This window comes from Melopsittacus undulatus, chromosome 1 (genome assembly GCF_012275295.1).
Source record: "Melopsittacus undulatus isolate bMelUnd1 chromosome 1, bMelUnd1.mat.Z, whole genome shotgun sequence".
In the NCBI taxonomy this organism is placed as follows: Eukaryota; Metazoa; Chordata; class Aves; order Psittaciformes; family Psittaculidae; genus Melopsittacus; species Melopsittacus undulatus.
This window is the reverse complement of record NC_047527.1, coordinates 137,570,441-137,596,298: the sequence shown is the minus strand read 5'-3', so window position 1 is coordinate 137,596,298 and position 25,858 is coordinate 137,570,441. Positions and strand designations below refer to the sequence as shown.

The 25,858-nt window shown below is 41.5% G+C and overlaps 1 protein-coding gene across 1 annotated transcript; it reads left to right on the top strand.

Annotated features, from left to right (window-relative positions):
- GALNT15 (polypeptide N-acetylgalactosaminyltransferase 15) lies at positions 1 to 25,858 on the top strand. Its single transcript, XM_005144444.4, has 12 exons — positions 1 to 116; positions 1,054 to 1,578; positions 7,224 to 7,390; positions 8,089 to 8,293; positions 15,680 to 15,847; positions 16,451 to 16,568; positions 17,343 to 17,537; positions 21,180 to 21,311; positions 21,806 to 21,907; positions 22,709 to 22,849; positions 23,788 to 23,892; positions 24,677 to 25,858. Exons 1-12 carry the CDS (start codon positions 91 to 93, stop codon positions 24,719 to 24,721), a joined length of 1,929 nt encoding a protein of 642 aa, XP_005144501.4. The 5' UTR covers positions 1 to 90; the 3' UTR covers positions 24,722 to 25,858.

Sequence of the window (25,858 nt, the reverse complement as noted above, 5' to 3'; positions counted from 1 at the left end):
AGTTGTTGTTCCAGCCCAGGCTTTCTACATGTTATTCCTGGACTAACAAAACCTTGAAGTGCTGCTTGCCCTGCAATACCAAATTTATGGATGAGGAGACAACTTCAGTCTGCCAGGTGATAATTTGGCATTCTTACGTCAGTGTTAAAATCCTTGCAGCTGTAAATATTTATTGAATATGACATATACTCATATACTCCAGCTAGCACATTACCATAGGAATAAATCTAACCTTAAGTAAATCATGTGCACTACATCTTTTATTCAGTTTAAAAAATTCTTGCTTTCTCTGAGCTTTCTTAGCTTAATACTGTTACTCAGAAGCAGAATGATTCGTGGTATGCCTTGATTTCTGTTTTAATACAGCATTTTGCTTCTTATATTTCACTTCTCACAGCTTTTGCAAAGTTTTGATTTGATAGAACACGAACAGTGAGGGCATTAGGACCAAGGGAAAGACGCACACATTGCTCTGTATTATGTCTGGCAAAGTGCTTCCTGACTGAGTGCCGTAGTTATGTGTGAAACAAAGTCAGGGACTGACTAGTTCTCATCTGTTGATCACAGTTAACTTGAAGCCTCTGAACGGGGGAGAGCTGTCAGATCTGCTTTCAGAGATAAGGAGCTTCAATCCAGGCAGCAACTGCAAACTGAAGAAAAAGGGTCTGCTCTGGAAGGAAACTATAAGAAATGGAATTTCTTTTCACTTAGAATTTATAAAGGAAAAAAAATCAAAACTTTACTTACTCTTTTCATCAGATAAACATTTGCTTTCCTAACTAAGCTGGGACTCTGTATCATAAAGGATCTACTTTTTCTCACTGGATCCATGCTACGTTTTACTACAGTAAGTGCAATATTAATAGGAATGCTATATTTTGTCTGTAAATAGAGTGGAAAGCATGAAACGGCATCAGTGAAATGTGAGGGGAGCAAAAAAATCCTCTTGGCAGATAGTGAAAACCAGGGCTTTGCTGCAACCCGAGGACCAGAGTCTGAGGAAGATCCGAGTAATATTTAACATGACCATCTGTATAATTTTGTCACCAACAGTATGTTCTTGAGGAAGAAGTGCAGATATGGATCACGTAAGCTGCAGTTTCTCTTGTTGTTGCTGATGCTGGGCTTTTTGCTTCTGATGGTTACAACGCTGAATCCACCACCCAGCAACCAGAGCAAGGAAGGGACTTTCCAGCCTGTGGAGTTCAACCCCCGGGAAGGCTATCAGGTGGACTTTGCGGAGACCCAAGAGATGCTGGAGACCCAGGAGGAGAGCCAGCAGTATTACCCTTTGGATGGGCTATCACCTTTCATCTCCCTGCGGGAGGACGAGTTGATCGTGGCCGTCGTGTCCCCCACCGGCAAAAGGAACCACAGCAAGGCCAGGAAGGGCTATCGGGTAGTGAAGCAGCAGAGCAGGCGGCCGGAGGGGAAGGCAGAGGGAGACCCCGAGTCCCAGCTCCTGCCCCTTCCTCTGCAGGCTGCAGGGGAGCTCGGCCTGGACACCCATGGCTTTAACGAAGCGCTCAGTGAGCGGATCTCTCTGCGCAGGGAGCTGCCTGAGGTACGACACCCGTTGTAAGTAAAACAACCTATTTCATTCCTGAGAGAAAACTTGTCTCTTGCCGCCGTCCCTCTGAACCTCTCCTCCTCCAAGCCCCGCGTCTTTCCTATCCACCTCTCCCCTCCGGTTCGGATAACGCTTTGCCGGGTGCTGTGCGAGGAGCACTGCCGGTCCCCCACACCCAGGGGTGCTCCCAGCCTCCCTCCTCGGTCCCAGCCTCGCAGCCGGCGGCAGCCCGAGACGCCCCAGCCGGGTCCCAGCCGCCCAGCCGCGGCCCGGACTCACAGCCCCCGCGCTGCCCGGGACGGCGGCAGGTGCTGCCAGAGCCCGCACGGCAACACCGGTGGTGCTTCCAGCCCTGAGGAGCCGATTGCCGGCAGCAGGGGAGGGGGACAGGGAGGGACGTGAAGGCAGCTACGGCTTCCTTGGGGGCGCCGGGTGAGAAAGCGGGGTACGAACGAGCGCAGCGCGCCCGGCTGAGGGCTGAGGTACGCCATTACCTGCGCCTCCCGCACCCCCCCCCCCCCCCCCCCACGGGTACCGGGCGGCTGAGCCCGGCACTACCCGGCCCGGTCCGGTCCGTCACCATGGCAACGCGGCGCCTTGCGCGCGGGAGGGCAGGCAGCAGTGCCCCCTGCCGGCAGCGGCGGGCGGGTGCGCTCTGCCGCAGCAGGTGCCGGGCAGGGGAGTGCTCCGTGTGCCCCGGGACCCGCTGGTTCCCCAGCGGTTGTCAGCCTGTCTGTCTGCCTGTCAGCCTGTCTGTCTGTCTGTCTGCCTGTCTGCTGGGGCTGGGAACGGCCCTATGCTCCGCGCTGGGCGCCTTGAGTATGGAGGGCTGTCAAGCACGAAAGGTGACTGCCCCACTCTGCCAGGTCGCTGACTTGCTCTGTGGCAAAGGGACTCACAGAATCGTTAGTGGAGGGACCTCTGCAGATCATCCAGTCCCACCCCCTGCCAAGGCAGGGCCACCCAGAGCAGGTTACACAGGAATGCATCCAGGCGGGTTTTGAATGTCTCCAGAGAGGGAAACTCCTGGGCAGCCTGTTCCACTGCTCTGTCACCCTCAACACAGATAAGTTCTTCCTCATGTTGAGGTGAAACTTCCTGTGTTTTAGTTTATGGCCATTGCTTCTTGTCCTTTGCTGAGCATCACTGAAAGAGTCTGGTACCACTCTTCTAGCACCCGCCTTTGGGATATTGATCTGCATTAATGAGATCTCCTCTCTAGACTAAACAGGCACAGCTCCCGCAATCTCTCCTCGTAAGAGAGATGCTCCAGCCACCGATCACCTCTGTGGCCTCTGCTGGACCCTCTCCGGTATCTCCTTGTCTTTCTTGTGTTGAGGAACCCAGAACTGGACACAGTACTCCGGATGTGGCCTCACTGGGACTCAGTGGAAGGGGAGGATCACCTCCCTCAATCTGCTTAGCTGATCCTTGTGGAGCACAGCTGTAGCAAGCATTCATGTCTGAGAGGAAGGAACTGTTGTTCATGTCCTTTCTGTCATTTTAGGATCAATGATCTAGGTCCTGCAGTGTCACAGGCAGCACTCATACTTCACTCCTGCCGTCAGTGCCATGGTGCAGCTGGTTGGGAATGGCTTTGCAGGCTCAGTAGCTGTGTTCTCCCCAGCCTTGCTCTGCCCAGGTGATAAATGCTACAATGCAAGTGGCCACCCCCATGCTTCCCACTGCTACGTCTCATTCTAAGGCTTGACAGATCTCATGGTGGGCCCCTGCCAGGGCTATGGGGTCACTGGGCTTACAGGATGATAACCAGTTAGGAGTTGGAGCTTTCAGTTTTTTTAGTGGAACAAGGGACCCAACAAACACTGAAAGGAAACTCCTGGGAGGAAGGAAGGTGGAGATTGGTGTGTCTGACCAAACCTGCCAACACCACTGTGGCTAGCAGCTGTGGCCAGGCTGTAAGGCCACAACAGTGTTGTTTGTGAAGCCCCACATGTTACATTTGAACCCTTCATGCTACATTTGAAACCCAGAGACTTGAGAGCCAGTTACTCCAACTACCCAAGAAGGGCCATTCATCACAGCTCTTAAAAATGAGATGAGGTATATCTATGGAGAGGGGAAGGAACATCAGTGGCATCCTGGTTTGCTTGCTATTGCAGCCTTCCTCCAGCACACAGTGGAAAGATACATCAGAAAAGTTAGAAGTTAAGACACAGAATGTATATAATAATAATATTTCTAGTGGTCATTTTCACATGTTTAAAGATACCTGGTGGCTCTGCTTTAAGCGAATAATCTTAAGGAAAAATAAATTAAACTGTTTTCTATGCTTGCTGATTAGGTTCAATGCTAATTTGAGTAATTCCATTGAATAATGAAATGCTGAATAATTTCAGTCCTTTTTCACCATGCTTCACTGGCAACTCTTTGAACTATATAATGTTCAAAGGAGGAATGATGACCCTGCCTGTGATGTGAGCCAAAAAACAGTATTACTTTGGCAGCTGACAGGCCATCCAACAAGACACAGGTTTAGTTAATACTAATCTTGGTGAGATTTAAGGCATGGTCTCTTGGATGGATTTTCCTGTCTGATCAGTTACAGACCAAAGAGCTATCAAGACCACAGCATATAGAGCCCAAGTTGAAACCACAGATCTGAACATCTGAGGCTTTGCTGTTGTTCATTTCTAAAACCAGATCTAAACCTGCAGCAGAGGTCTATCTGTAAGCCAGTGCTGTCCTTTATAGCACCACACACAAACCACAATGATATTTTTTAGCAATAATTTACTTGGGGGGAAATGGGGCCTAACTCTCAGCTACATCACAACAGTTTTATAGCAGTGTAAAATGAGAGCAAATCAGTGATGAACCAGATTGTCTATTATTACTCTGTTCTGACTGAATCATGCTGTTCCTAATAGTGTCTGATATTATTTAGCCAGAGAGAACCCAACCACTTAGAAGCATTTCAGTGAGTTAGCTCCATGGAATCAGTCTCATTTCATATGAGATTGACAACCTGGAAAAAACATCCTCCCCTGGAAAGTGCTACTTAGACTTCTCTCACCCAGCCCCAGCATCTAACATAACCTACTTCTCTTTGCATGCCTTCCAGGTAAATGTCTTATGCTACTTCTCAGAAAGTAGATGCATAAAATGGTCTCTTCCAGCACTCCTACTGATCCCAAAGTAAAACAACCCCTGACAAATGAACCAAGTGCCTTGTTTTTCCCCTTTTACTTTGAGAACCAGTTTTGTCACAGATAGGGTTTCCGGGTGAAGAAGCTTAATAACTTGTCCAATTGTACTAGAAAGTTGTTCTTTCACACTAAGGGTCATCCTCAGAAGTACCCTCATCCCTCAGAGTGCTTTGTGCTGCTATCAGTTGGTACTCCTGCAACAGTGGACTCAAATCAGGCCTGCCATTGTGACTTCTATGATGGGAGTTCTGCTGGAAAAACAAAGATCTGTTTTCCTCTCTTGGGCTTGAGTGTCTAACATATCCAGGCAAAGAGAAACTCACAATGTACCTAAAAAGGTTTTGAGTTTCATTACAAAAGCATAGCTTCCGCTTGAGTGCTGTTAGGAGCTGAATCCCAATGAGACATTTTCCTGAAGGTGGGTGGGAGTCGCAGTTGGCAGTGCCTTTGCTGTGTCAGAATTGCTCTCCTGCTCATTGCAGCATGTGACAATTCCTTATTTTTCACAAATGGGATTAAATCACTATGTCTTCTATCAGTCACAGCCTTGACTTTTTGAAATGCCAACTTATGATGGACAGTCTACGAAACTGCTTCCAATTACAGAGAATGTATTTCTGTATACCAGTACCCTTTTGCATTTTTCTGAAGATTAGATGTCTCTATTGCAAGTCTTTGCCAATCTCCATGGCAACTAAACACTCACGACTTCGGTTATGTATTCAAGTACAGTTATTTTCAATTCTTTTCCAATTAAGATTCCACAACAGCCTGATTTTCTTGCTATAACCACAGCATTAGCAAAAAGGCATTGTAGCATTATGGTGGAAATACAGGTCCTTAATAGCTGTCCTGAATAGTCCTGGTTGGAAGCTGCCTCGTAGTAAAAGGACTGTATCAGATCTTCACTTTTCTTAATTTCCCCTGGATTCTTCTGCCTGAAAATACAAACACTTCCAAGTCATGAGAGTCTCCTTTTCTCCATCCTGCTGAAAATGGAAACAATTACCCCATATGAAATTGTGAAGTAACAGCTTTGTTGATTACAGCAAATCAGTAAACCAGGGACAACATGAATTCATTACAACATAAAAATCATCAAGGAAATCTCTCTTTATGCAAAAAAATATTGATGTGAAATATTATAAACTATCATAAATTATTATAATTGTGCTCATTTAAAATTGATATTCCACTGGTTTCTCTATAGTATTAATTTATTTTTATTTGTTATTAAATCATTCACTTATGGTTTCCTTTAAATGATAAGCAGCTTTATGTCCTGGATCGTGTCTAGCATCATAAGGCCTCAGTCCATGAATAGAAGCACTAAGTAAAATGATAATAAACATAGAAATACAAAAATTATATCCCTTACACGAGGTTCTGCTGAGTAGCTAATTGTTTAACAACCACTGTAAAAGCTGTGTGAGGATTTGCTTGGCAGTATAAAAATGCTGAAATAGCAATGGGCCACATTCAGCCAATTCTGTAATTTCTCGAAGAATTTCTTGTTGCTAGAGGTTAAATGAGTTAGGAAACTGAATAACTGCTACTCAGGAAATGGAAAGATTTTAAAATGTCTTTTCTAATGTGAGCGAAGCACATACACAGGCACATTCTCTGCATTCCTATAATGGGCATTTGAAGGCCTTTTCTGGAAAATGTGCATTCTTACACCAGTATAGCATGTTCTATGTCTCTGAACCAAGGCTGGTACATCAGAAAACACTTTTTGTTGTGAATGTGGTTTGTAGATCCTTTACTTACGTTTATGAAACCCTCATTGTCTGATGAGGGTTTGTAGTTTTCATATACTGTGAAGGTGAATAGGAAATGTTTTTCAGTCTTGAGTTGCCTAAGCAACATCTAATTCATAGTAACTTTGATGGAAGTTGTTTTAATGTAATGGGTGAAATCTTGGCCCCATGGGAAAATGTGGAGCCCTGGGATCAGGATTGAGATGTTGGTTTCCTTCCCTAGGATCCTGGTCAGGCAGGGCACAGGTATACTGATCTGTTGTGCAGATGAATTATTTTACTTGCTAGTGTTAAAGGTACTGCATTTCAGTTTGCTATTTTCTCTGTTACTTGAGAAAATGTGGAAATTGGTGGAGACTGACTGACTTGCTTTATCTCCTTCTCTGCTTTGTCTAATTATCTTTTCCATTTTTCTTTGCCTTCTGGACCATTACTGTTTGACCTCTGTGTTTTGAGGCAGTCAGAGCAGAATAAAGTATCCCAGAACACAGCAAAACTTTCCTCTTTTTTGTATTTTAATTTTTATAGTGTCCTTCCCATATTTTCACTTAATATTCCAGTCTCAGACACCTTAATACTCCCTTTTTTCATTAGAAATTACCTGAGATCCTTAAACTGGTTTCCATCCTTGAAGGTTTAGGTGTAGCTTACAACTGTGCTCTGAGAAAAAAGTACCCAGCTGTACCAGTGTTGCCAGTGTCTCCCTCATTTGATCCTATGCAGGTGCCTACAGCAAGAATATGATTCCAATCTGCCTACTGCCAGTGTCATCATCTGTTTCCATGATGAAGCCTGGTCTACTCTGCTGAGAACTGTGCACAGCATTATGGACACAGCTCCAAAGGCATCCCTCAAGGATATCATCCTGGTTGATGATCTCAGCCAGCAAGGTATTCCCCATTTCTCTGTATGTGAGCTCTTTTTTCCAAAGCTTCAAGGAAGAAACTGTCCTCCTCCAAGAAGTGCACGAGGAAAGTAGGAGACAAAGAGCACATCCAGGAAGAGAGCTAAGCAGAGCCCTGAGCTGGCTGCCAGCTTTCACTCTTCAATCCCTAGAATTCAGTTTAGCCTTTCAATTTTTGAATACTTTATTTTTTCCCCATCATTTCCAATCACCCTGAACTTTTTTTACTTTAAAATAAAATCATAGTATGCAAATTTTAGTCTTCCCACTGGACCAGATCTGCTGTCATAATTTCCAGACTTGGACTTTGGCTGAAGCATAGAGTGGAAAACTCCACATTGCTAAAGCAGTCCAAGAGCCTGGGAAAGCCAAACACCTGTAGTGTCTCATTCTGATCTGAACCTTTTATGAGATTACGAGAACAACCACCTTTTGCTAAAAACAGGGTAGGAGGCTATAAAGTTTCTTACAGGAATAGCTTCATACCTAGTGAATCTCAGCTTCCATCAGCCTCTACTTCTCTTCAGCATTTTGCTGTTGTGGGGATATTTGGAACCTGGCCAGGTAAAAAAAATGCCCCTAAAGCATTTTACCAGCAAGATGTATCATCTACTACTAATTTGCTTTTCTATAACATCTTGTATCAAAGCTAAAACATTTTGGTAACCATTCTGTTTCTGACAGGGCCCCTGAAATCAGCTCTGAGTGAATATATTTCTAAGCTGGATGGTGTGAAACTCATCCGGAGCAACAAGAGGCTTGGAGTCATCCGAGGTCGGATGCTAGGAGCTGCACGGGCAACCGGAGATGTGCTCATCTTCATGGATTCACACTGCGAGTGTCAGAAGGGTTGGCTGGAACCCCTCTTAGCCAGGCTGTCCAGCAATCGGTAAATATCCTCCTGACCCTGGAGCTCCTTCATATGCCAATTTCTGCTAAAAGAGATGTACCTGGGAAGCATTGGATATTTTTTTTTATCCTCTCTTGGTTACCTTCTTCCTTCTGGTTACACTGCTTTTATTTTCTGCCTTAGCACCACACGCATCACTCTGATGTGTGGGAAGCAGGGTAGGTCACACAGCTCATAACCCTCACTTCACATCCAGCATCACTAAACTGTCAGAGCTTGTAACTGTTTAGACCTATATGAAATCTTGCTGGTGGTCTGAATTAAAAAGGTTGCAGTCTCAAGCTGTTCACAAATTGGCAAATAGCCACCAGAGAAACTACTGCAAGACTTCATCATTTTTACTTTCTAGACGTCTCGGTGATGAAACCAGAGATGAAATGCTTTGTCTTGCTAAGCCAGTTTGGCTACGTATCAGTGTCACCTGTACTGTCTCTGGAGATACAGATTGATATTTCCTGAGTCTTCATGTTTAGGTTGGTGCTTAGCCCTGCTCTCTAACGTACAGCTGAGCTCATCCATGCAGTCCCCAAGTCTTTCAAAGAGATTAAATCACTGCAAATGTTTCAAGAATTACACAGGAGTGTAATTCTTTATTAAATGGACTTTTCTGAAAGAAAAGAAATTACACATTAACATCTCCATCATTTCCCATCTGCAATTTGGGAAAAAATAAATTGCTAGAGAGAGTAAAATTAAAAAGCCTCAACCTTTAAAGCTCTCACCAGACTGTTAAATAGTCATACTAAAGACCTTCAAAGGCTCTTCCTAGGCACTGGAACAAGCTGCTTTTATGGCTGATTATGTTTGCTTATAAGAGAATTAATATGAAGTTTTTAGAAATTATCATTCAGATAAAACCAGTACCAATACTGAAAGCAAGAGTAATGCTGCCCTAGGATGTCAGGGATATTCTTTTTGAAAGGTCCTCCTTGGAAAAACAGATCAGTTTTTTGTCTGCTGACTTATTAGATGGTTTATTACGACTATGCTTCATGATTCTTCTGCCGTGAGCTATAGTCTATTGTTGATGTTCATGCAAAACTGTCCTTATTCAACATTGTATTGCTGAAATTAAGAGAGTTACAGAAAGTTAGGACCCCACCACAAATGTGGTGATTCACTGCCAAAAATTACCCCTTTCAAGGAATGCAAAGCCAGTGAGCCTACTATTGCTCTGAGATTTCATGAGAAAGGGAATCTCTTCCTCTGTAAGGGCCTATATGCTCATTCATTCTTCCAGGAGGGCAGAATTTAACACTGAGTTAACTAATGGCTAATTGGATTAATGGAGCAAAGCTGATAGAGTGTTCTGTTAATAGTATGGACTAAGCCATCCCTTTCTGTGTGCTGTACCAGTCACTGTGTCTGAGTCTGGAGGCTTTGTCACTGCTAGTGTAGAGAACCTGTCCCATTCTCCTGTGCACAGGGAAGACATGCTCTGGAGCACCTGGCAATCGCTTTCCTTCCCTGTCCCTCTTTCCCCAGTTGAAGAATGGTGATAATAACACTGACCTGATAAGGAAGTTAATTCATGACTTTCCTTAAATTGCTTGTAATGCTTGCATGGAGATCACTATGGAAATGTAAAGCATTAGCATAGTCAACTTGGCCTCATGTAGCAGTTGAGGAGCTGTTAAATTGAATCATGTGCACTCCCTGAGACTACCCAAATGAGGTAAGTACAGTGAAAAAAAAGCTCATAGTGACTGGAGAAATATCCATATTTCCTCTTCTTAATGTACCAGTCAAGCTCCTACTCATGCACTTTTGCTGAAGAGACAGGATGGGAAAACAATCACGCGGAGTGAGTTGTTTGCTGGCAAGGCAAAAAGCAGCCCTTCCAAAGCTCAAACCTTTGCAGTCGCTTAACTGAGCTGGAGGGAGATTTTAACTTTGAAAGTTGTGATTAAGCCTAATTTTCTAGACTTCTGATCCAATCTGCCACTGTTACTGTGACGTGTCTTATAGCGATGCTGAGAGATCCTTACCCAAACTGAGACCTCACTGTGAGCTGCACGTACGAAAGCAGAAATCCCTGCAGTTCTTAGTAGACTGTGGTAATTACAGATGGGGCAAACATGAGAAAAAATATTCCACTTTAACAGGTATGGAAATATTGGACAGATATTTGACATTTTACCTCCCTACATGATGGCTTTATTCGATAACCCAAACAAAATTATTTTCAGAAAAGTATTCTTTCTAAAATCATTACTCATGCATTTATGGGCACCTTGACTGGGACTAGTTCTGTGAAGCATACCTAACGGATTGACTGGGAAGCTGTGCATCAGCTTAGTGTATTGCCTGGAGAATGGTTCAATGGTTTGTTTAGCATCCTGTGACATTTTGATTGTTCAAGGGTGAATACTGTACGTACCTGGACAACATCAGAAAATTCGATTAAATGCCCCATAGATCATTTCATTTGACAACTGTTTGTGTTCCAGGCTAATTCCATGTGAATAGCATGGTGCATAGTAATGCAGCTGTGCCATCATTACAGTCATCTTTCAAGGCATTTGCCTTTTCCAGGAGACTGCAGGAGACAGCTGCTAGATTGTGTTCGGTCCAAAGGCAGTGAAAGGTGGAGAGGGCATAGAATGAACTGCACCATGAAGCCTTGTAAAGATTCTTTCTTCAACCTAAAACCAGTGATGACCATGCTGAAGCAGGATGACTTTTAAAAAAATAGATCCTAAATGTGGTTCCTGAGAATAATTCATGAAAGCAAAATGAGCCTTGATTATATTCTTAAGTAATTCCACCTCTTAAAAAGCCATAGGCACTGTAACCGTGGCAGAGGAGTATCTTGCAAAGGAGTAGCTTGCTCTTAGGATCTTTCCCCTTTCTCCTTGCTCCTTGTTCCAAGCACTGATTCCCCCTGTGTTGATGCACTGCTCATACCACAGTTCAAATATTACATTAGGAAACAGCAATATGTGATATTATTCAGAGAAGCCTATCTAGTTTCTAAAATTCAAAGGCCTCAGCTTAGGGCTCTGATTCTAGGTCACTAATCTGTAATGGAAATGTTGGTAAACAGTAAGAAATTAACACAGCAGTGGAAAGGTATCTCATCCACTCCCACTGGATGCTCCCATTCCATTTCCATCCACTCATCCACTCCCAATGTTTGCTCCCATTCAGGAGTGAATTGGAGCCTCTGCTTGTAGATACAGGAGTTCCGCTGTCCAGAAAATTTCTGTGTGCTTCTAGTTTTATGGCAATACACCAGAGAGAAGGGAAATACTTTGCACTACAGTTTAACAGGTCCTTCATCTCTTCTCATCTGATTCTCCACTTCTCACTGGCCTATACCCCACCTTTTTGAATTACCAAATACATAAGCTATCTGTTTTCTACTTTTTCTCAGACTCAGAGAAGCATGATCTTACCCATCCAGAGCCCGCAGAACCCCAGCATCTGAGCATGCAGTTCCTTGCTATTCTCCTTGTTATGGAAACTTTCCATTTACTTCACATGTAACAGCCTGCTTCCCGGGACGACTCCTTTTGCTTGATCCTTTTACATCCCCCATTTGCCAACAACACTCACTTCAAATTCAGTAAATTAATGTTCTGCATTTACATGGTACATTAGGTGAAGATATGCTATCTCTTTACAGTCTTTCACAGTTGATCAGGATCAGTAGGTGACCTATTTTAAAGAAGTTGAGGTGAAGAATCTGAAGACAAGAATCTAAAGCCAAAAGCAAATATTACTGCCAAAAGTAGGAGCAATGAGGATTTAGGCATGATCTATGGCACAGTGCCCTGACTGTCCAGTGAGAAAAGCTATCAGTTGTTCCTATAGATTTTGATACCCCACATACAAATTTGCATATTTTAAGAAAAAAAAACAGGTTTGAAAGATTATTTTTTTTTAATAAAGCATTCCTTTAGCAGCCTACCTAGCAAAGATCTGAAATATATGCTTAGTGCTTAGCACATGAGTGGTCCATCAATTCAGGGAGACTGTTCATAGTGTTAGTCTGGAGCTGGTCTGTAGGGCAATATTTGAGTAAACTACTCTGAAACTGTTTGAGGAAAATATATAACTTTCATGTTTGGGTTTGGGGGTTTTTTGTTGTTGTTTCTCCTTGTTTAAAGGGGGTTTCAAACATATTAAAATCAGTTCCTTTCCCAGCAAAAGAAGCACAAATCAATGAAAAGCACTTGCAAAAACCAGTGTATCTAAAACTTCAAAACAGATGTGTTAATTAAATCTTCCTCTCCTCATGTTACTTATTCTAAAAATAGAAAAGAACATTATGTTCATGGTGAATGCAAAGGGTCATGGGAAGACTTTTCATTTGCAGTTGTATTTGGTTGAGAAATCCCAAACCAGGAAATTGTTCTTGTTTGGGTTGCTCTTTTTCATGGAATTGTGACCTTTTGTAGTTCATGTGTGTTCCAAGCATTTGAAATATGCACAAATGAGTCAAATGGTTCAAAGCCTTGCTGATAGTTGTGTTTGAATTTCCTGTTTTTCCCTTTCCTTGGATTCCACAGAGTAAAATTAGCAGTAGTTTGCCAGTGCGTGTTTCATTTCAAAGTGCCGAGAAGCTGCTGACTGTCTGCCAGTTACCCAGTTAAAACGAAACAGAATAGCTAAGAACGTTTTCCAGCTTTCAATTGCCTTCTGCAGCAAATTTGCCTTTAGACTCAAACATCAAACTATCATTGAATATGCAAAAAACAGATATGTTATTTAAAAAAAAAAAACATTAATACCATAAGACAGGTAATGCACTGCTTGAGGAAGATTAAAATTGGACATTGACCAGCTTTCACACAAGATAAAGTTACCAAATTCCTCTATGTTAGGTCAGAAAGACACTCCTAACATTTAACGTGTTAAGAAGGTGTGTTTCTCTTGGTTTCAGCAGAGCTACACCAGTTTATACTAGGTGAAGACCTAATATTACACACCAGGGTAGAACGTGACCTATCCAGTGTGCTGTTTTCAGCTGTCATAATTTGCAGATAGTTTGGATAATTGCTTGGTCTCCAACACAATCCATTACATCACTGCAGGTATTTTTCTTGAGTGGCATTGAAGAATTAATACCCAATAGCAAGCAAAACAAAAGCATGCATTAAAAATAAACTATTGTTGCAATAAGAACTACTGCTGTGGTGCATATTCTTATGAGCAATTGCACTGATACTAGAAGCATTGGAGTTTTGAGTTTTATAGTGGCAATAAATTTAGGGTAGATGCAAAAAGGACCAGTTTCAAGTGGCTAAAATTCTATGAAAATGTAGGCTAATATGAAATGTCTGGATCACCTGAACCAGAATATGTTTGAGCATAACCAAGTATCTACATTGTCTCTGCCTGAACTATCTCAGATATGCACATGTGGTCTAGTCTTCATGGTCAAGGTTTTTTGAATGGTTTAGTCTACATTGCCTCCATTGGCTTCCACTCGAATACGCCCTCCTGATATTTCCTTCCTCACTCCAAAAGGGTAAAATAAAGTACCCTGAGGTTATTAGTCCTTCAGTCCTGTCTGGATGAGATGGATAAACAAGTAGCAATTGATAACATGCATTTCAGCAAGTAGCATCAAACTGAGGTGTGAAGTACATAGTGCCAACCACACTCCTAACCACACAGTTGTCAGATACTCATACACTGGAGAATGCAGCAGGCTGCAGAAATTACAGCGACTTTTCATTTTTTTGAAGGTTAGTCATACAAAATCCATTTAATCTGTGAGGTGGATTTTCCCCAGCATATTAAGGAAAAAAGCATCTGCTTGTGCGAGTCTATGAGGACACTGCCTTTTAAGTAACTTCTAGAAGCAGTTAGTTTTCTTTTCATGCTGTTAGTGAGTAAAGGTTAAACACAGCTTGCAGTAGGAATGCTCCTGCTGCCTTGAGTTGGATACTGTCCTGAATACAAGCTATGTCACATAGATATCATGAAGAGAATCAGGGGAGTATATCTGCTTTAATATTTTTACTATAATTTCTTTCCATTTCTTCTTGAGTCCTGCAGGCAAATGACAGCAAATAACTGCCTTAATGTGCATGCCTACAAATGTTGCAGGTGACCATGAAATTGTCTTATCTATTTATAAACCCCGTGCTTGTTTCTAAGAGTGCCTATTATTGTGTATTACAAAGGCTGGATTTACACCTGAATGGAGAAATATAATCACTTCTTTATCTTTCTGCTATTAGTTCATCACAGTCTGTTGTTATTAGGAAACAAAGGAATAACTGAGTCATTTTAATGCTATCCTCTGCACTGTTCATCTTCAAACAATTCACTAACAGTAGCCTGTGTTTCTCCTTGGGCTTTTAAAATACAGGAAATGGTAACTGTGATAAAGCAAAGTCTGGAGTTTCCCCCCATCCCGATACTGAAAAAACATTATTCTAGTGATTGTAAAGGCAGAGAAGATATGTCAAGATTACATTAACATGACCTGGAGCTACCATCTTCCTCGGCTGGCTGGTCTCTGCCTCAGAAAAGTACAAAGGGCAAAGTGCACTGGAGACTCCTGAGATGTCCCTTCTTTGCTGATAATATTATGTTTCAAGAATATTTCTCTCAAGAGTGCTCTTGACCAACTTATAAATCTTAAAAAAAGAAGATAAAACTTCCTACTTTTGGCCCCAGAATTGATAATTCAATTTCTCTCACTCAGTTTTAACAGGAAGTTATTTTCTAGGGCAAGAGCTACTCCAGAATGATTTCCTATATGGATTCTCTTACTCTAGAACACAAACTGAAGTCATGATGCTTACAGTGCAGTGGCTTTGTTCTAGCTCTTAAAGTAGATTCCACACTGTGACAGTACATTTGCAGGAGCATTTTAAGCTTGTGATAAAATTTGAACAGAAACTGATTTATTAACTCAGTGATAAATGTTTTTTGCAAAACAACCAGCAGAACAAAATAAGGGTCAGTGACCAAAAGCAAAAAAGTCATGAAGTGTGTTGAATATCTACAGGAAAATCAAAGGATTGCAAAGTGAGGTCAAAATTATCTTTTGCTCTACACTTTGCATCCATGCAAAGCCTATAGCATAAGAGATTGGGGCCTTTGTGTGAAATATCTTTATAAGAATTGTGATGGCTAACTCATAGCAAAATCCTGAATAGCTTTATATGACAATGTAAGTGCAGGTTATCAATAAATGATTGTTCCTTAGCTTTCTCACTGCAGCCTCAGTATTCCCATGCACTGAGCACCTGAACCTCTACCAGCTGGGAAAGAAAGGGCCCTCAACATTTAGAGGAGTGCTTGTGTCTGACAGTGTCAAAGAGGAGAACCACTGTTTATTAATAGAGTTTTGAACTTAATTTGTGCTTTGGCTTTGAAAATCAAGGCTACTGTCTTTTTCAGAAACAGTGTCGTCTCCCCTGTCATAGATGTCATAGACTGGAAGACTTTTCAGTACTATCACTCGATGGGCCTGCATCGAGGTGTTTTTGATTGGAAACTAAATTTTCATTGGGAACCAGTGCCAGAGCACGAAGAGAAGGTACGACAGTCTCCCATCAGCCCTATCAGGTAACAGTCCATCAGCCAATATGTCTCTGCTCAGCTCAGCAGCAAAACTGTACAATTTGGCTCGTCTTCTAGCTAACAGGAGAGAGACATGGTTACTTGCGTATGCTCAGCTTATGTTTTTTTGAAGGGACAGGCTTTTGGTTTACACTGACTTTGTCTGGCCCTTAGTAATCATTCTAACTAGATTACAGTCATACTTTCAACATGACAAATATATTTAGTACATACAACTAGCACACAAACTGACTGGACAAGGTGTGGAGGTTTGTGGGGAAAGCAAAAGATGGTAGGGAAAGCAAAAGATGGGTCATACAGAGTTAAAACAGATGTCTTAATCATGATCTGTTTATCTTTTGTTTTGGGTGTCCATGTATGTAACATTTCTCACTGTTCTGAGCCTTATTTGATAATTCAGCTATTGGCTCCCCTCCCTAAGCAAATCGTAGAATTAGGTTCCAGTTGTTTTGTCTTTTGGTTAGATAATCAGTTCATCCTAGATTAAGTGATGTAATACTATCGCTACAGAAATGGTGGGATTTTCACCCTTTAGCAAAATTCCCTATTCAAAATTCAAAGTGTTCACCTCCAAACTCTTCTATGCAGGAGTCCTGTGGTAGCTGGTGCAGTGGTGGCCATGGATCGACACTACTTCCAAAACATTGGAGCTTATGACTCTGACATGACCACATGGGGAGCAGAAAATCTGGAGCTATCTATAAGGGTAAGAACCTTAATTAAACATCAAGCTGTGGTAAGTATTGGGCTTTTAAGGAACCTGAATGAAAAGTCAAGCAGCAATTTATGAAAGCAGTTACATGGAGAACATCTTGGGGTATGGGAGTAAGACTTTCCTATGAAATCTATCCCCACGGTTCATGATCTGTCAGGACTATATCAGAACATGCAGCTGCTGTGAGTTAGGAGCATTATGTCAGGAGAAGGAAGTTTCATTGGCTATCACTATCTTCCTGAGGACTGAGTCACTGGTTTCACCACCTTCCCAAAGCTGCCTAGTCTTTTTTGGCATTTAACAGGCACTAAAGGGAGAGTAGATTTATTTCATTGCCAACCTGTAGTTTAAATACCAAATTGTTTATATTAAATTGTTTGCATTGATTTTTTTTCTGGATACAAAGAGGAACTGACATTAAAAAGCAATGAAAACTGCAGACACAAAGTGTGTAGAGTCTTTAATGTCCTAGACAAAAGAAGGTGTGTCCCTGGTGTCTTCACTACACTGTACTGTTCCTGCACAGAAAAACATAAAATGTCTACAAATAGCCATACTCAGTCAAATCAAATGTCTGATTGCCCAGTATCTTGTCTGTATTTGTGGGAAATAATGTATGAAGAAGCATGTAATAATGCTCTTGCTGTTTCCAGCCATGTGCAGATTAGCATATCCTGAGGCAGAGTCTATAGTAAACAGTCTCCTGTTTAGATACAGGTAACATACATAAGGTAAACTCTTCTTGTGGTTTCATCTGTGTTTCAGACCTGGCTCTGTGGTGGTTCTGTAGAAATTATTCCATGCTCCCGAGTTGGGCATGTCTATCGAAATCACTTTCCCCCTGCTTTCTCCTATGAAGATGCCATTGTGAGGAACAAAATCCGAATAGCAGAGACCTGGCTGGGCCCTTTTAAAGAGAACTTCTACAAACACGACACAGGGGCTTTCTTAATCAGCAAGGTAAAGTCATCTGCAGTGGTTTGTTTCTGAGGGAACGAGTGTGTGTTGAGGTAGGTAAAGGGGGTGGAATATGGGTGGGGGTGTCTGTGTGCAGTCAAACATTCAATGTGCATGGTGCTGGGGGTAGTCTTTGTATGAAACCTTCCAGTGGAAGAGCTGTCAGATCAAGAAGAAAAGAAACTTGTGCCTAGCAGTTGTATGCTGAAGTTACCAAATCTCTTACTCCTCTGAATGACTCCTTCAGCTTGCCCAATGAGCTCTGATTTATTTTTCCACTGACTGGATGTGGAGGGTTGCAGTGCACCTGAAGTGGAAGCTAGTGGCAGTGTGTGCTCAAAGGGCCCTCCTAGAAGATGAATTTGTTCTAACTGAAGGTCTTCCTCATGTGATTCATGAGGCTATTCAGTAATATTCATGGGTATGCGGCAAACTGGTGTCTCTCCTCCTGAAACACAACTTATCTGAGTGGTCTAATGCCAAAAAAAAGGTGATTTTTCACCCCCCTGAACTGGCAGACGTCCAGAAGCAATTGCCTGTAACTGAGAAGGTCTGATCTCAACATAGCCTTTATCTACATGTTACTTTTCCATTAGAAGCATCACTCAGACAGCAGTCTGACCTCCAGGGATCTGGATTCCCAGCAGCCTGTAAACCAAGACAGGCTTACAACCAGGTGTGTGGTGTAGCCCTGGCATGCAGCCACACTTGAATCATCTGTACACCCACCAACAACTGCAGAATGACCACACTTGATTTTAAACCACTGTATAATTTGCTGCAAATTAGGGTCAGTCAAGGGACTGTATATCCGATATATTACAAGCTAGTGAATGTTTGTTTAAGAGTCATGCAGCTGTGGCTAATGTTGTTAATGGTAAGTTGCTGACGATGTTGTTAATGTTGCTGCAGTTCTCTGGAATTCTCTGGCTCCAGTACTTTCTCGTATGATGATATCCCATCCTACAAGCCAGTGGACAAACTGCAGGCAGTTTTGAGTGAAAACATGTCATTCATCTTCCTATTCATTTAGGAATGCCATGCTTCTAAGGCAAAAAAGATCCACTGAAACATTAAGGCAAAGCATGGCTAGGTTATTTGCAAAGTGTCCCATTCAGTTTGACTCCTGCATTTCAATCCTGCACACCTCAGGTATTGCAGTATTGGCTATCACCCAAGAAAGCCAGATCAGCAGGAGCTGCATGAGAGTGGGGAGAAGAAAAGAGCTGTGTGTCAGCCTAGTCTGAACCCCTCACGCTCCACCAGTGGACCTGCCTCTCAGGTGGCCTGAGTCAGCTTGCTATAGTAATCCTAGCGTCTGAGCCCATCATGTTTCCCTTTTCATTCTATTTTCACATTTTTTAAAAGCTTCTCCCTCTTTACTTGAACTCCACTGGCCAGGCACCCGTTAATTGACTCGCAAGTGTTGCAGCCATGTAATTGGAAGGAGAACACTAGGCCAAGTCTTTTAGGATGGGCAGTTAGGCCCTTAAATCATTTAATAATTTCCTGAAGGCCTTTCTTGTCAACTCAGAAGCAATTTTCTGTACTAAAACCTACAGCCACCAATGATGCAGTTGACTAGCTGTAAGCACCATGACCTTTTGCCTGAGAGTTCATTCTAGCCAGTATACTCTTAACACTTCTAAGTATGATGCTCATTCAAACGATCAATTTTATGATCTCTGTGCTCAGCATACCATAACATAAAAGGCCCTTTTCTTTGTTCCTTTCTTCCACAGCCAGTATTTTCAGTATGTCAGGGCAGTGAGATGTTACTCAAAAGACACAAGCCAGCAATGACATTATTGACGCTCAGCTGCAGATGGGCCCTGCAGGGATTTATTGCACTGAGATGGTGAGCGGAGCCACCTATTGGCCACTACAAAAATCTCCGAGAGCCCACTGCAGAAAATAACCAGTGGCCTCCGTTTAGCTTGCTTTATGTCTTCTTGGTTTACAGCCTGGATCACATCTTGCACAGGATGCCTGTGGCATGAGTGTTAATGCAGATGAATAAGGCTCTTCCCAGCTCTCTACTATTTCAGCCACTGTCTCTTTTTCTCCTTTTCTTGTGTGGCAGTTGATATATTTCATTTACAAAAAATTTTCCTTTCAGATTGGTTTACACGAATAATTATTTTCTTTACATTATTTACACCACTTATTCAGCATCAAATGCAGAATGTAACTAGTACGACAAAATGAGATTTACTGCCATTGCCTTCTTCAGCCAAAGCAGTCTCATGAGAAACACCTCATTTTAGGGGAGCATTTTACTTCTTTGTTTCCCTTTTCCAAGAAAACCTCTTGGAAGCAGGTTTGTGTGGTGCTAAATTGCTGAACCTTGTTGTTATGCTTATTGAATTTAAGATTGAAACTAAACTATGAGGTTCTCTAACATATTACAACTCTCAAGATTTGCTGGTGCAGCTTACAGGAGCTGGCAAACAGTGCCACATGGTGTGGTTGATCTCTTCAATCACTCCCTGCCTTCAGAAACTGATACCTCTCCCTTGATATCAAAGGCCCTTCATTTGTCAGTGTTTTCCAGGCATGAAAAACAAAGCCCTTTTCTCTTTCTTATGGATGATAGCTGGTCTGAGGAAAAGTTATTTACGGGCAATTCTTTGCTTATGTTACAAATTTTATTTTCTGATGTAGGAATCAGTCCAGTTTCCTGGAATCCAAACCCACATTTTTAAGAAGTAGGAATGTGAAGGGGGAGGTCTACAGCTGGTGAGAAAGAGCAGGGACATTCTGGGGTGGTGAGGTATTTTAGTATTTGAGCAGTGAGAGATATAGAGAAGAGTTTCATGCAGTTCTAAAACTGAAGGGTTAGACACTTACCTGCCTAGAAGTTTTCAGAAATGTTAGCCATCTTCAGTGCTAAATACCCTCAGATATTGAGACTGTCAGTCCTTTGCAGTGCAGATGCTCATCACTTTGCCAAGGGTTGAAGGTGCTTGTCTTTCTTCAGAACAGAATTGCTACCAGGAAGGGCAAGAGTTGTTTTTGTGTGTATATAATTCAAGAAAACACATAAATCATAGAAAAGGTTTTATGCCTTTATAGCCACAAAACACATTCACTTACAAGATTTAGTAACTATCAGATAATAATGTGATAGACTAAATTTTGGGTTAAACTCTCTCATCACTTCACATTCTCCTATCATGGAGGACTGAAAATAACTGGGTAATTTGGGCTGTTAAAAGCCAGGAAATTGAATTTTAATCGATGGGGCAAATTCTGTACTGAATGACAATCTAATACAATTCCACTGATTTCAGTTTAACAAATATCAAGCTTGGTCCTGAGTTTTTAATTTAAAAAATTATCAAGTTATCTCAAAGTATAATAATAATAATTTTTAGAGGAAATATTTATTTTCACAGTGTATGCTACTTCTGAAATATTTGCTTCCATCATAATGCCAGACTAAATGCTGTTTTAACACAAAGTTGGAGGAAGGCTATAGCTGGTCCTCCTCCTCTGTGTACTAATAATATATATATATCAGTATCTATAACATGCAGGATAGAAGAGATGGTAGAAATAATTCCTATGTTGTCATTTTCAATTCTAACATCTCTAACACAAATATACCAGTAACCTTGTTGTCCTTATGCTTTCTCCATAAAGGCAGAGAAGCCAGACTGCAGTGAACGCCTTCAGCTACAAAAGAGACTGGGCTGTAGAAATTTCCAGTGGTTTGTATCAAATGTGTACCCTGAGCTCTCCCAACCTGAAGACACACCAGGATTCTCTGGCAGGGTAAGAGAAAATACGCTATAAAGAATGATCAGTAGGTTTGCATTGTTCAAAGACCACAGTATTGCTTCTATGTACTAAATACTCAGCATAAAGTAAGAGGCTGTTCCTGCTTTGAAACATTTATCCGAACAGACAATGCAAGAAGGATAAGGAGGAGAAAGAAGAAAACAGCAGAGACAAAAAGCTGGTCACATAAATATTGAAAGCCAGACAGAAGCTGAACTCTGTCTACAACTCAGAGGATCCTAACCTTAGTTTCCTTAGGTCCCATTAGTAAAGGAAAAGAATTGTGTGGCTTAATGCAGATGGCCTTTTATATCAGATCAGTCTGCAAGATCAATATGCAAGATCTAGTTTGAGAGAAAAGAAAAAAAAGTCTGAATTACGAGCAAAACTATATATCATAAAGGGATACAATCACCAAAAAAGTTAGCTGAAGGATATTTTATTTGCATCTGATTGTGCCTTATTTCAGTATAAACCTTTACTTACAGCTTTACAATACTGGTGTTGGCTTCTGTGCAGATTACAGACCTGGAAGAGCCATTGCAGAAGGCTCTATTGAACTCTTCCCTTGCAGTGACAGTCTAACCCAGGTACTGTATATTTTAAGTACATAGGCACTGTATCAGATTTCGGGAACCATCCAGAAAACAGTAACTCCAACATAAAAATGACTGGGTTGGCATTAGTGATTGCCCTAAGGCAATGATGCCCATTTTTCTGCAGCTGAGTGTCATTTGAAACACAGCAATGTTTCATGTGTCACTGAGGCCAGATACACATGATTTGCTCCAGCATACATCATTAAGTACCTACTTGCTAGGATGTTTGGTGGTGTCTGGAGAACAGAAAGTCTGGGAGTGAAATGTAACAATACCAGAATAATGGGGATGGGTTTCTTCATTAGTGCCCAAACTGCAGTCAGAAGACAGGAGAGCAATTTATGTAGGGTCCCAGGTTGACATTAGACTATCACCAAGAGAAACCAAACCAACACAGACTGACTGCAGATATTTACTCCAAGTCCCAAGCAAGTTCTGCTGCTTACATAGAGCTCAGAGTGAGCTGCAGGCACATTTCTAACTGCGGTGTGCGCAAACACTGACAGATACACCCATCTGTTCAAATATTTATTAAACTGGAAAATTTTATTATACGATGGGTTTACTTTATCCATAATTACATTCCACAAAGCCTTACCTTAGGTAAATAATTACACTAGAATCAGCTAGCTGAGGGGATTGCTTTGCAAGGTCAAGGCTGCTGGGTCACCATCACTCATGATTGGGTTGCATCTTAGCAAACATGTACAGGAAATTATTTTTGGAATTAGCATTTAAAACTGAATTGGGTTGTCCTTCCATCATTGCTCAAACAAACCCTCCCTTTTCCAGCACTTTGAATATAACAGCATGAAGGAAATCCGGCTTGGTTCTGCTCCACTGTTTTGCTTAGATGTCAGACATGGGAAGGTTATCCCTCAAAACTGTACAAAGGAGACAGACAACAGTCAACAACACTGGGATGTCCAGGAGGTCAGTAGTGACGCTGTGAGGGGAAGGCAGCTGATGGTGACTGTGGGATCAGTGGGTGATTGGCAGGATTCTTGTGTGGGGAAAGGATGAGGTATTTGAAGGGGAAGTGTCACTATGTACCATTTATAGCCAGGAAATTTAGGATGCCTCTTGCTCCTCTACACTGTCTATGTGAAATAAACTCGGTTTAAAAATACAAATTGCAGGAATCCTACCTAAATTGTTTTAACTGTTTGTCTTACTGGCTTTATAGGAATAGAATCAGAATCGGTGGTTGTGAAAATAAGAGCAGAGCAAATCTTGCCCACTTTTTTTGGCAAAGGAAGGCTCTGTGAATCCTGAACCAAGCCAAATGAGAGCCCTTTGGGAGTAGGGGAACATTAAATCTCCTGCATTGTAAGAGATGAGCAAACTTCCTATTTAGAGGAATTTGGTATTATTCAGTGGACTTCACTCGGCAGTGCAGGAACTCCTCTACAAGGCTGGAAAAAGTCGTGCTTTAGGGCAGCCTTGGAAAATAGCAGTGACTGTAGTTGTAGGGATGCTGCAGTCCTCTGGTACAGTTCCTGCTGTAATTTGTTTTGATTCCTAAGAAAGGGAAGCATGGGTCCTTCTGAAATTCTGTGGTCTGTAGTTGATGTTGAAGACAACCTGTACCCACAGGAAACAAACAGTGGTGGAAAGAGATGTACTGGGTTCTGTACCTACCAGTCCTGTCAGCTCTGAAAGGAATTTATTAATGAATACTCACCATGCCATGGGTTTAAAGCTAAACCCAGCCATTGTGTTTAGAGCAATAAATACTTCAAAACTTTGAATAACCAGTCATTACTGGTAATCTATTGTATGTAAAAAGTTTCAGAAACATGGCCTAGCTTTTACTGGAAATCTCTTCTTTTTGATGTGTTCTTTTTTAACCTTCTTTTCCCATCTTGTAGAATGGAATGATTGTCCACGTCCTTTCTGGCAAATGCATAGAAGCAGCAAAGAGTGAAGATGAGAAGGACTTGGTTTTGTCTGCATGTAACAAGAATGCCTATCAGGTGTGGCAATTTGAACGTTCCCATATGCTGCGCCAGAGATGACTGACAGGTCTCTATGGAGGTCAAGCCTCCAAATCTAACATTACTTCTGTTTGGGATTTAAGATACATTTCCTGCATGGACAAGAACAATGTTTTGTGTTTGCTGTTGCATGCAAGGAAGTTATGAAGGTCTCTCCTTTGAAAGCCTGGCTCAAATAGTTGCCATCAGTTCCTTGCCTATTCAGCTCTAGCTAAAAATCCTAATTATTCTGTGAAGCAGGGAATAAAGATACTGTGAGCATCAAGAGATTCTCAACTCTGCTATTGCAGAAGACAGTTGAGTTTGCCCTTTGAAGGAAACATGGAAAATTGGCTGCCAGTCAACTCATCTTCAGTGTATTCTGTAACTTGTGAGGACACAGGAAAACGAATGTTTGTGAAACTTCTGAAACTGTAGGAGAAAGCCAGCCAAACCAGGATAAGAGTTTAGCCTTCTTTTACAGAGCACTCGACTCACATAAAACAAAGTAGATTTTCTATGCACAAAAGTAGATGTTTTCACGCGTAATAGCTCAAATTTTGTGTTTCAACTGCCTGAGCCAAATTTCTACCCTCTATGAAACTGCATAGAACATAAATTAGCACTTAATTAGGCACTAACTGCTCTAATTGATTTGGAATACCAACAGTGCTCAGTGTTTGGCACACCCTTCCTTAAATCCTTTGTCCACAGTCTGACTTGGATGGGAGAATGAGACTAAAATGTTAACATTTTTTTTGGTTTTGTTTTCATGCAATTTAAGAACAACTCTTCAGGAAACTTTTTGTGGACTATGGAAGATGATTGAGCTAGATTAGAAAGAAGGGTAAGAACTTCCCTGTTTATTTTGAAATGGAAAGTTATCAGTGTCATTCATTTGCTCTTATATAGCTACAGTGACAGAAGTGCTGGCTGAAAACACCAAATTAAGGGAAAGAGACTGTTTCAATAGTGGCTACCTAAGAAGAAAATACTGGTGCCTACTTCCACTTCTTGCAGCATGAGTTAAGTCTCTCACACTGTAAAGGGTAAGGGCATCATTAACAAAGCTTAATTTGGTTTTGAGACTTTTTTTCAAGAGACAGATTATTTTTTTTAATGTTTGAATGTTAAGAGAAAGGAAGAACAGCAGAATACCCTGCTCAGAGCCTTCCAGTCACTTGCTCTTGTTAAATAGTAATAAATAGGTTTCAGGCATATAAAACTGATTATGACAGAAGACACGAACAGCATTCTGCGTTGTGTTGCCCAAAACATTTCCCAGTGGAGTCTCTGTTTGAGTGCTACAGATTCTACACCATGTTCAGGCATTGCTCCAATCATCCTAATTACCACTTACTCTTTGATAGCATCAGGATCTAGTACCATTTGCTGCTGTGTCATTTACAGTTTCCTGTGATATTCTTGACAATGCTTCAACTTTCAGCTGAAAGGATGGTAGCAACTTCTTCCAGAACCCCAAGTGACCCCTGATCATTGCCCAAACCGAGGGTAAGAAAAGAGAACTTCTAAAATGGCATAAAAGCTGAGTGAAATGCTGGTTTATTGACATGTGATTCCTTTGTTTTAAATTATAAGTATGCCAGATTTTTAAATTATGTATTATTTATTCTATTTTGGATTCTACACTGGGGATATCATTCCTTCAGCATTTAGCTTAATGTTAAAATATGTGTATACAAATATGATCACTGATAACAAGGGGGATTTATCACAAAGAATATTTTTTGTTTTGAGAGGAAATCTTTGGAATTAAACTGAAGAGATATGGACATCCTGTACTGCTTTTTAACACAATGATCAAAACCTATAAAGTAAGGTTTGCTGTAGATATATGTACAATAGAAAAGTATGTTACATTATACCTCTTCCAACAATAAAATGAAAATATATGGTTTGGTACCATTTAAAAAATACTTGGGTTTTATACTTGTTGCTTTTAGTA

Coding starts and splice junctions, on each gene's coding strand:
- GALNT15 (XM_005144444.4), top strand. CDS start 91: ATGAGGAGACAACTTCAGTCTGCCAG. Junction 1,579..7,223: donor CCTGAGGTACGACACCCGTT/GTAAGTAAAACA, acceptor GATCCTATGCAG/GTGCCTACAGCAAGAATATG. Junction 23,893..24,676: donor GTAACAAGAATGCCTATCAG/GTGTGGCAATTT, acceptor ATGCAATTTAAG/AACAACTCTTCAGGAAACTT.